The following is a 12099-nucleotide window of genomic DNA, read 5'->3' on the forward strand; positions in this document are numbered from 1 at the left end:
GCTCGCTCACCTCTGAGGGAACCCGGAAATCCCCGAGGATGGGTGTTTCCGAGAGGATCCGAAGCCACCCAAGCTCCCTCGAGAATCATCGATGACGGTTGAGTCGGATACACCAGAACCTATGCAACTGAGAAGAGCTAGATTATCGCCTAGGGAACATTCACGTAGGCTAAGCTCCAGTCTGTGCTGCGGGGCATTTCATTGCTACCTGTCCAGTGAGGAGACCTAGACCATTAGTAGGTACAAGTACTCTGGTGAGTAAGACTGGGAATTCCCTAATTCCTATTTGGAATATTGCAGCCAAGCGCATTAACTCTAGGCAGACCTGGTGGGCTCTGTTATTCACTAGGTTTAATTGCACCATCTCCTACAGCCCAGGGTTAAAAAATGTGAAGGCGGACACACTTTCCCGTCTGTACAGTTCCGCTGCCACACCCTCGGAATCAGAGACCAATCTCCCTGCCTCATGTTTGGCGGCTGCGTATTGAGGCTCTGTTTCGCAAAGCACAACATTCCCAGCCGGACTCTGGGGAGGCCTGACTAACCGGATGTTCGTTCCTGATTTGGTCCCAAGTCCTGGAATGTGCTCACTCCTCCAGGCTTACCTGTCATCCTGGTGCTCGTCGTACCCTGGCTTTTCTCCGACAGCACTTCTGGGGGCCCACCATGGCTCCTGATGTCTCAGCCTGTGTCGCCGCATGTATGGTGTGTGCCCAAAGCAAGACTCCGCGGCACGCTCCGTCTGGTCTCCGTCAGCCACTTCCTCTTCCTCATTGCCCCTGGTCCCATATTTCCCTGGATTTTGTCACTGGGCTTCCTCTGTCAGTCTGTACGTGTATTTAGTTGTCATGCTAGTGAGGGCCGAGAATCCACTCTCACATAGGTACGTGGTTGCAAAGGGGATCAGTGTCTTAACAGTGCGATTTACCAAGGCAGGATACTCTGAGCGGAGCCCAATCTGGCAGTGGCTTCTGATAAAATTTTCACAGAGCCGCTTGTTGCAATTTCAATGAGGCTCTCTTGTTCAGATATCGGTAAGTGGATTGGAGGCAGGGCATGAAAGGGATAACAAATCCAGTTGTTTGTGTCATCCGTTTTGGGAAAGTACCTGCGTAATTGCACACAACTCACTAAGGTGCTTCGCTTTATCATATTTGACATTGTCTGTAAGGTTGAGTTCATTTGCACACAAAAAAATCATACAATGATGGAAAGACCTGTGTGATGTCCTTGTTAATGCAGACAGAGAAGAGCTCCAACTTCTTAATCATAGCCTCAATTTTGTTCCACACATTGAATATAGTTGCGGAGAGTCCCTGTAATCCTATATTCGGATCATTCAGGCGAGAAAAAACATCACCCAGATAGGCCAGTCGTATGAGAAACTCGTCATCATGCAAGCAGTCAGACAAGTGAAAATCATGGTCAGTAAAAAAAAAAAGTAGGCTCGTCTCTCAATTAAAAAAAACGTGCCAATACTTTGCCACTTGATAACCAGCGCACTTCTGTATGTTGTAAAAGCGTTATGTGGTCACTGCCCATATTGCATAGTGCAGAAAATACACGAGAGTTCAGGGGCCTTGCTTTAACAAAGTTAAACATTTTCACTGTAGTGTCCAAAACGTCTTTCAAGCTGTCAGGCATTCCCTTGGCAGCAAGAGCCTCTCGGTGGATTTGCTTGCACGCGTTACCACTCCACTATGTCTCCTTGTCTTGGTTTTTGCACCATCAGTACAGATACCAACATGAGCAGCAGCTACGTTTGACTACATACAGACCGTTAGTGGAATTCCCGCGAAAGAGTAAAGGTTAATGTAATTGGATGTTAATTATTTGACTAGGCTACCTGTATTTGACATTGTCTTGTTATTTCGCTGAACACTAGATGGTTTAATTTTATTTTTGGCAGTGAAATGAGGCTACTCAGGCAAGAAAAAAACTCACCCAAATGTATAGCCCCGTTGGAAAATATAAATGGACTGTTTGAAAATGTGAAGATTTATTTTTATTTTTTAAATGTTAGAGCTGCAATCTGACTTTGTTGCCGTACAGAAAGCCCTGGTTGGTTTAGAAGTTGTACTTAATGCGGGCAAGACTAAATACATGTTGTTCTGTAATTCTTGCAAAAATGTTTCTGATGGACTACATATTTATTCATTGGATGGTTCTCCCATCGATTGGGTTCCCGCCTATAAATATCTTGGCATTTGGATTGACAAAGATTTTATGTAAAAAATAAAATACAGCTGAGCTAGTTAATAAGCTAAGAATTAAAGTGGGGATTTTTTTTTAAAGAGATCTTGTCTGTCCCTAAATAGCAGGAAGCAAAATTCCTGCTAGTTCTTGACTATAGTGACACCATTTATCAGATTGCAGCAGCCTTAAACCTTTGGAATCCATCTGCCATAGCGCCCTTCACTTTATCACAGGTGACAATTTTAATACTCAACACTGCATCCTGTATTAAAAGGTTGGCTGGTCCTCATTAAAGTCCCGTAGATCACTTCATTATTCCCTTTTTGTTTACAGAGCTCTACTACACAAGCTTCCGACTTACCTAACTTCTCTGTTAAGATATAAAAGATACCAAACCCGTTCACAAGGTTGGTTAACTCTTGAAGTTCCTCGGGTCTCCACTGAACTAGGTAAATCCGTTTTAAAGCACCTCATTTCTGGAACCAACTAAAAAATACATGTTCTGGTACCACTCTGACCATTTAAAATATAGATTGGGGACCTTCTGATTGAGGAATGTAATTTTTTTCGTTGAATATTTATGTTGTGGTGTATTTTAATTGTTTTTATATTGTATTTGTTTTTACATTTTGTATAAGAAATTGTGTAGGCAAGGCTCCCTTGTGAAAGAGACCCTGGTCTCAATGGTGACTCCCTGCTTAAATAAAGGGAAAATAAAGTAAAAACAAAACAGGTTCCAGAATGTCTTTGTTGTTCCCCTAGGTGCAACAGCTGGTTTTACAGGCTTGGTGATCTTACACAACAAATCTTTAAAGGTGTGTCTGAAAGCGTGAGTGTGCTTGATGATGGGTGGATAAGACAAGTCTGGAATGTGTTTGTGTGTCTCAGTGTCTATCTATGTATGTTTGAATATGTAAGCTGTAAGAGTAGTGAGGCCACATTTTGATGCAACTGGTGGCAGAAGTTGGATCTGCAATAGCAACAGGTGCCTCCAGGTTCTAAAATGGTTACTCTGGCTGCATTTAGACAGGCATCCAATTCTGATCTTTCTTTCACTAATTGGTCTTTTGACCAATTAGATCAGCTATGAAAAAGATCTGATGTGAAATTATCTGATGTTATTGGTCAAAAGATCAATTATTGGAGAAAAAAAAAACAATTGTGTATAAATCCCTGGATGACTGACAGGGGGCGCTGTATTGAAGCCACCACAGTGATCTTGGCACTCCTCAATTGTAAAAAATATTTTGGAAGCTATAGAAATGTATTAGAAGTGCTAGAATGCTAGAAGTATTAGAACTGCTCCTAGTAGTTTAATACTGAGACTACACCTAGCGAGTAGTTTAATACTGAGACTACACCCAGCTAGTAGTTTAATATGGAGACTACACCTAGTAGTTCACTTCTGAGGGACGAAGATTACCCAAAGATTACCCACAGGAACATAATGGATTAGGTATATTTCTCTGCGATAAAATGGAGTGAGGGGATTGTTCTGTGCACTCTCAGCAGTTTATAATTACACCACAATCTTGTCTTGCGTTCTGTTTTTGGCATGAGGGAAAGATAATAGATACTAGAACGGATGGCTTCACGTGCAATACCTGCATGCAAGGCCGGTGGATATTTACATTTATGTCTAACTACAGTCCACTCAAAGCACATTGCATTGTATGCGGATGTGTAAGGTGAAAAGGTTCTCTATCTTAACCAGGACTAATCATTGTAGGCAGATGTGTTAGTTAGGTCAAACAGTTCTCTATCTTAACCAAGACTAATCATTGCTGGACTATGGACCATACGAACTATTCACATTTTGTGAATTGGCGTCATATTGAGGACTCACATCAAATTAAAAGTTGTTTGCTTAAGACAAATGAGTCGAATGAAGGCAGGTAAAGGTAACACCCATACTTCCAGTCCTCACAGAGCTATTTGTTGCAGATCTTTGCACACCCAAGAACTAAGCATAGCTACTGAGAAACTGCAATAGAAGCTATGTGACTTCTTTGTTTTGATTCTCCTCCATGGGATTTCAGTGCTAGTCTCCCGACAGTGGAATGCTATCCTCTTCCAGGAGCCTCTAACCATTGGTGGTTATGATAACACAGTCTACAAAGTCAAAGTTGAACTTGGCCACACTTTGATAGAAAAAATGCCCCTGCCTCCTCCTCCACGTAATGAGCTTGTCCTGTTGTTTGCACAACTTATCTCTTGTTGCTCAGTGATTGTGTGAGTTGTATTCCATGTGGAAGAGTGCTTTTCCTCTGTGGATAAGGCTGTTTGCTGTATAGGTTTATGTGTGAATTTATGGTTTTATGGGTTTATTTCCTGTCAGTGCATTTTAGCACAGTGCGTGTATGCATTATGCACATTTGTGTGTTTTGGGTGTGTTCATGTATGTGCATTTTTATTTATTGGTGTATGTGTGTGCTCACACATGTCGGTCTTCTCTGAGAAGGTACTCAGATGTGACCGGTCGTCAGGCAGCTTCACTCCTCTATCAGAGTCTTTCCCTTTATAGCTCAGGCTCTACTGAATGCAGACCTGGGTTCAAATACTATCTGTCATCTTTTAAATACTTTTGAGCGTTTACTTTTGTCTACCTGAGTGCCAGATGGGCAGGGTTTGCAGTCTTTGACTTTTTTCATTGGTTCTTTAAGCCATGCAAGCTAAAAAAAAAAGGATAGAAAAATGATTTGAAATGATTTGAACCCAGGTCTTACTGACTGCTATGTGTGCCTTCCCTTTACCCCTGCTCTGCTCCCTGTCCCTCCCCTTTTCTCCATGTTCCCTCCCCTTCCCCTTACCCCTGCTCTGCTCCCTGTCCCTCCCCTTTTCTCCATGTTCCCTCCCCTTCCCCTTACCCCTGCTCTGCTCCCTGTCCCTGCCCCTTCTCCATGTTCCCTCCCCTTCCCCTTACCCCTGCTCTGCTCCCTGTCCCTGCCCCTTCTCCCTGTTCCTTCCCCTTAACCCTGCTCTGCTCCCTGTCCCTGCCCCTTCTCCCTGTTCCTTCCCCTTAACCCTGCTCTGCTCCCTGTCCCTGCCCCTTCTCCCTGTTCCTTCCCCTTACCCCTGCTCTGCTCCCTGTCCCTGCCCCTTCTCCATGTTCCCTCCCCTTCCCCTTACCCCTGCTCTGCTCCCTGTCCCTGCCCCTTCTCCCTGTTCCCTCCCCTTCCCTGATCAAGGCTGGGAACCATGCTGCAGCTCACAGAGTAGGTACAGAGTAGGAACAGAGTCAGACACATACACTCACACAGACAGACGGTGAACATGGGCCAGTTACTCAGCTCGATCCGAGATCCTCGGGACAATCAGGCCATACAGGATGTGGCCGTGGAACAACAGGTGAGCTTTCATAATGCAACTCTGCTCATAGGTTAGAGAGGAGTGTGTGTGTGTGTGTGTGTGTGTGTGTGTGTGTGTGTGTGTGTGTGTGTGTGTGTGTGTGTGTGTGTGTGTGTGTGTGTGTGTGTGTGTGTGTGTGTGTGTGTGTGTGTGTGTGTGTGTGTGTGTGTGTGTGTGTGTACAAGTTGGAGCGAGTGTGTTTTATGCATAAAGAAAGTTTGCGTCTGTGAAAATGTGTCCATGGATGCGTGTGTGTCTGTATTTGTGAATGTAGTGTGTGTGTATTGTTTTGTATGTTTAGTAGCGGGCTTATAAGGGAAGACAAGTCAGAAAAAAAGGTTTTGTTGGCATTAATCCAAGTCAGAAGTCTTTCTCTTGGGTGTGTTCATTATGCCGATTCTGTTGCAAAATGTTTTGTCTGTAGCAAAACATTTTGCAACAGAAACAGTTTACTCCAAATGGAAAATGTTTTGCAACTAAAACAAGAGTTTCTATTGGATAAATTCTGGTAAGTCCCTTCCCGTTTTGTTACGTTTTCTCTATTTGCTTCCATTTGGTTCTTAAACGGTAAAAGGTTTCCGTTGCAAGACGTAATGAATACACACCCCTGCTCGAGCTTAGAGGAGGGAAGAGAAGTGGCATTGGAATACAGAACAGTCTGTATTATATTAAACTCAGACAAATACAAAAGCTTTGCTGTGCTCTTCACATAGCACCAGCAAAAGTATGTGTTGCTTCCAGTTGTGTCAGTGTGTCTATGTCTGAAGCATTGAAAGTCATGGTAGTTGAAGTCTGTCAACCTCTGAACAGAAGAACAGTACAGTCTGTACTGTTGTCATGGATAGAGGATATTGCACCAAGGTGAAGACAAGGTCTGTGCTCTTCACATGGCCCAGCAAAGTGTGTTGCTTCCAGTTATGTCAATGCGTCAGTCTCTGTAGTTTATTTATTTGCCAAGTTGTGTGTGTGTTGGTTAGGGTATGATACAATCAACCAATCAAATATATTTATAAAACTATTTTTACCATCATTATTATTATTACCTGGTCATACACTAATACCTGGTCACACACTATTACCTGGACATACACTATTACCTGGACATACATTATTACCTGGACATACACTATTACCTGGACATACACTATTACCTGGACATACATTATTACCTGGACATACATTATTACCTGGACATACACTATTACCTGGACATACACTATTACCTGGACATACACTATTACCTGGACATACATTATTACCTGGACATACATTATTACCTGGACATACACTATTACCTGGACATACACTATTACCTGGACATACATTATTACCTGGACATACACTATTACCTGGACATACACTATTACCTGGACATACACTATTACCTGGACATACATTATTACCTGGACATACACTATTACCTGGACATACACTATTACCTGGACATACACTATTACCTGGACATACACTATTACCTGGACATACATTATTACCTGGACATACATTATTATTATTGGGGTGGCAGGTAGCCTAGTGGTTAGGGTGTTGGACTAGTAACCGGAAGGTTGCTAGATCGAATCCCCAAGCTGACAAGGTAGAAATCTGTTGTTCTGCCCCTGAACAAGGCAGTTAACCCACTGTTCCTAGGCTGTCATTGCAAATAAGAATTTGTTCTTAACTGACTTGCCTAGTTAAATAAAGGTCAAATATAAATAAATGACCTGGTTATGCATTATGCATTACCTTGTGACTTAAGGGCCAGTATGAGCAGCTAATGTTATATTCCTTAATGTTTGTTTATTTGTCATGGTGCAACATTGAATAGGTGTTTATGTAAGTACCTGACAATAGACACATTAACCAATAGAAATACATTGAATACATATTTCTGCAGTGGGAAGTGGAAACATAACCAACCCTGTTACATGTGTATAATTCTAATAGTGGAATATGTTCAGGCATGTTTTTGATAATAGTTCCCATGTTTTTATTTTGTTACAGTTGCTTATGAGTTGGGTATGTTTGTATTTGTGCATGTGCATGTGCATGTGTTCTGGTAGTATTTGTATTTCATACCCATCAGTTTTGTGTTATAAATTTGCCCTTGTGACTGAGTAGGCTGCAGTCTTATATCTCTGTTTCTTGTGTTTTGGGGGATATTCTTGGCTCTGCTTTGGGCTAGTTGGGGTACTTTCCCAGACTTCTGTTGTCAACATACTGACTGTGCACTCTGCCATTCAGGCTCAGAATCATCTGCTGCTTTCATCACACACACAGGAAACAGCCACAGGGGAAACGTATCTGTGATACACATACACATACCCAATACATTTCCTAATCACACATTCAGCATGTAACTATATAACTTTAAGCTGTACAGAGCATACTTTTCACAATATATGCTGTATGTATTTAAATCTGTTGCGTCTCTAACATCGAATATATCATAATATATCGACACAGTATTGTTTACATGGATCTCAAGTCATGTTATACAATGAATATAGGAACATATTCACACCAAAAATGTAAAGGCCTATTATAGATCCAGTTAAGTAAAGGTCAGTTTTGTGGCAATGTGTGGACGTGTCTGTAGTATTGACCAGAGCTCTAATGTGTGGAATGTGTACATTATATTGACCAGAGTTCTAATGTGTGGATGTGTCTGTTGTGTTGACCAGAGCTGTAAAGACGGGAGGGATCTGTATTCCAGCATGTGGAAATGTATGTGATATCCTGAGGTGTGTGTGCGTGTGTTTTTGTATTTCCCTTTGAATACATTCAGTACTATGTGTTTCTGTGTGCATCAGAAAGATAGTCCAGCCATTAGATTTCTCGTTCCACTGTCAGTTTGGCTTGAGCCTGACTGATGATCTAATAATGACATGCTCAGTGGCTCTCTCATGCTCTGGTTGTATAAAAGCACCTCTGGGAGGGTTTCCAAGCCTTTGGGCTTACCTGAGAATGTGCTGTTTACCAGGGCGTTGAACAACATGGCATTTGACTATTCGCTTGCTCGTTTGTTCTCCTGTCTATTTCAATCTATTATGGTTGAGGCAAACCCTGGCTCTGTCCCAATACTCTAAGATAACTTCCTTTCCTTGCTTCCTTTTGCATCCTTCCCTTGTACCTTTGCTTCATTGCCACTGATAGGTGATCTTGGCAAAAGGACAGCTCTATTTGCTGGTACCAGATATATTTTAGTTTAACAGGAATGGACAGGCAATGTCCTGAGTAATCACACAAATCACACCCTGCAAAGTGTTGAGGTAATGCAGGTTGGCATTTATTGAAATGACTCATGTACTGGAGGCAGCTCTGTGGAGTGGTCACTAGCTGGCACAGCCACAAAGTCATCAAATCTGATTTTAAACTTAACCACACTGCTAACCCTGAATTCAATTAACCTCTATGGGCTAGGTGGGACGCTTGCGTCCCACCTACTCAACAGCCAGTGTAATCCCGTGGCGCGTTATTCAAATTCCTCAAAAATGCAAAAACTTCAATTTTTCAAACATATGACTATTTTACACCATTTTAAAGACAAGACTCTCGTTAATCTAACCACACTGTCCGATTTCAAAAAGGCTTTACAACGAAAGCAAAACATTAGATTATGTCAGCAGAATACCCAGCCAGAAATAATCAGACACCCATTTTTCAAGCTAGCATATAATGTCACATAAACCCAAACCACAGGTAAATGTAGCACTAACCTTTGATGATCTTCATCAGATGACAACCCTAGGACATTATGTTATACAATACATGCATGTTTTGTTCAATCAAGTTCATATTTATATCAAAAACCAGCTTTTTACATTAGCATGTGACTAGCATGTGACTAGCATTCCCACCGAACACTGCCGGTGAATTTACTAAATTACTCACGATAAACGTTCACAAAAAGCATAACAATTATTTTAAGAATTATAGATACAGAACTCCTCTATGCACTCGATATGTCCGATTTTAAAATAGCTTTTCGGTGAAAGCACATTTTGCAATATTCTCAGTAGATAGCCCGGCATCACAGGGTTAGCTATTTAGACACCCAGCAAGTTTAGCACTCACCAAAGTCAGTTTTACTATAAGAAAAATGTTATTACCTTTGCTGTCTTAGTCAGAATGCACTCCCAGGACTTCTACTTCAATAACAAATGTTGGTTTGGTCCCAAATAATCCATTGTTATATCCAAATAGCGGCGTTTTGTTCGTGCGTTCAAGACACTATCCGAAAGGGTAAATAAGGGTGACGAGCATGGCGCAATTCGTGACAAAAAAAATCTAAATATTCCATTACCGTACTTCGAAGCATGTCAACCGCTGTTTAAAATCAATTTTTATGCAATTTTTCTCATAAAAAAGCGATAATATTCCGACCAGGAATCTGCGTTTAGGTAAACAGACGAAAGAAAATAAAGCATGGGGTCGACTCGTGCACGCGCCTAAGCCCATAGTACTCTGATCGGCCACTTGCCAAACGCGATAAAGTGTTTCAGCCAGAGGCTGCCTCGATATCGTTCAGCTTTTTCCCGGGCTCTGAGAGCCTATGGGAGCCGTAGGAAGTGTCACGTTATAGCAAAGACCCTCAGTCTTCAATAAAAAGAGCCAAGATGAAACACAACTTGTCAGACAGGCCACTTCCTGCACGGAATCTTCTCAGGTTTTGGCCTTCCATATGAGTTCTGTTATACTCACAGACACCATTCAAACAGTTTTAGAAACTTTAGGGTGTTTTCTATCGAAAGCCAATAATTATATGCATATTCTAGTTACTGGGCAGGAGTAGTAACCAGATTAAATCGGGTACGTTTTTTATCCGGCCGTGTCAATACTGCCCCCTAGCCCTAACAGGTTAAGACAGCCACACAGCCAGCGAGAGAGAGAGCGAGAGAGAGACACAGACAGACAGACAGACAGACAGACAGACAGACAGACAGACAGACAGACAGACAGACAGACAGACAGACAGACAGACAGACAGACAGACAGACAGACAGACAGACAGGCAGACGTGGCCCTCTTTGGGTATAGCGAGTACCATCCCCCTCTCTCTCACCACCTCTCTCTTCCCCCTACACCCAGGTTCTGTTATCTCAGGTTGTACATTCCTAGAGGAGACTCTCTCCTCATAGTCAGACAGTATAGAGCGAGAGAGTTTCACAGTAGAACAAAGGAACTTCTTCTACATCACAGAACTTGAGAACTGAACAATATCCATGTTTTGGAGAATGTGTAAACGGTCGGTGGAGAAGCCAGCTACGACCGGTCCGTTTTGTTTCATGTTTGTGACCTTATGAAAGACAATACAGCCACATTACCATAACTCTGTTTATACAGGAGCCTCCGTTATGACGTTTGCATCTAATTATTGTATAAAATGAATGAGTAAAGATGAAACTATTTGTGAAATTATGTAAGGTGATGTTGAACCATTAATGTGAGAGAATTGTATTCCCTTCAAAGTTTAACTAAGTCATTGGCCCGCCCCCGTGAGCACAGACATGATCTGACGTCATGGAACAGCCCTTTCCTACTGTTCCGAATAAAACCCGCACCTGAAGAAATCCTCTTTAGACCATGCATACCCTCGGTCAACTGAGGGAGCGAACAGACAGACAGACAGACAGACAGACAGACAGACAGACAGACAGACAGACAGACAGACAGACAGACAGACAGACAGACAGACAGACAGACAGACAGACAGACAGACAGACAGACAGACAGACAGACAGACAGACAGACAGACAGACAGAGACATTGACACTTGTGTAGCCAGTCAGTCTGCTGTCATATCAGTCAATGCATGTTCAACAGAAGGGGATTTTTCAAGACAATTGTCTTTTGAGTATTCACCTGCATGACAGAACTACACATATGTGTTTTATTTACTTATCAGAGATAAATGACTTGACAGCGGTGGCAACATGTGAATACTGACTAGTGTGTGTACATTTTTAACCTTTATTTAACTAGGCAAGTCAGTTAAGAACAAATTCTTATTTGCAATGACGGCCTAGGAACAGTGGGTTTACTGCTTTGTTCAGGGGCAGAACAACAAATTTGTACCTTGTCAGCTCAGGGATTCAATCTAGCAACCTTTCAGTTACTGGCCCAACGCTCTAATCACTAGGCGACCTGCCGCCCCAACACACATTTGTGTGTTTACATGTGTGTATTCTGTGTTATTATTCAATACAAAATATAAAAAGTATACTTATGTGTACTTATGTGTTTGAAAGTATGTGTGCCCATTGTGAAATTGGGATTCTTTGTGTGTATTTAGGGTGGCACTACCTGACAGGCAACATACTTATTGTTATTTATGGTGTTGCACGTACATGAGCCACATATAGTGGCCTGACTGGCTGTACTGTAGGAGAGGGCTGTAGGACAGCTTGTATCTATTGTTGAACAAGGCTGGTCTCCTGAACAGGTTGAGTAACTTCCAGTTTTCTCTATGAGAAGAATGCTCATCCCTTTGTTCCCAATGAAACACACATTTTGACCTGTAGAGATACATATATTAGATATATTATACATATATGT

General features: G+C 42.1%; 1 protein-coding gene across 32 annotated transcripts in view; it reads left to right on the forward strand.

The window, feature by feature from the left end:
• cast (calpastatin) overlaps positions 1–12099 on the forward strand; it is a 71251-nt gene that overhangs the window by 9781 nt on the left and 49371 nt on the right. For 4 of the 32 annotated variants that reach the window (XM_014167472.2, XM_045705033.1, XM_014167486.2 and 1 more), the window contains exon 1: positions 5321–5544. The exons of 26 other annotated variants lie outside the window; for them this stretch is intronic. In XM_014167472.2, coding sequence (XP_014022947.2) covers positions 5470–5544 — 75 coding nt within the window. In that variant the 5' untranslated portion in view covers positions 5321–5469. Of the gene's footprint in view, positions 1–5320; positions 5545–12099 lie in introns of those variants that run through there. 2 more of the 32 variants (XM_014167463.2, XM_045705035.1) reach the window with 1 other exon arrangement.

The sequence above is a fragment of the Salmo salar genome, chromosome ssa22 (assembly GCF_905237065.1).
Source record: "Salmo salar chromosome ssa22, Ssal_v3.1, whole genome shotgun sequence".
Lineage (NCBI taxonomy): Eukaryota > Metazoa > Chordata > Actinopteri > Salmoniformes > Salmonidae > Salmo > Salmo salar.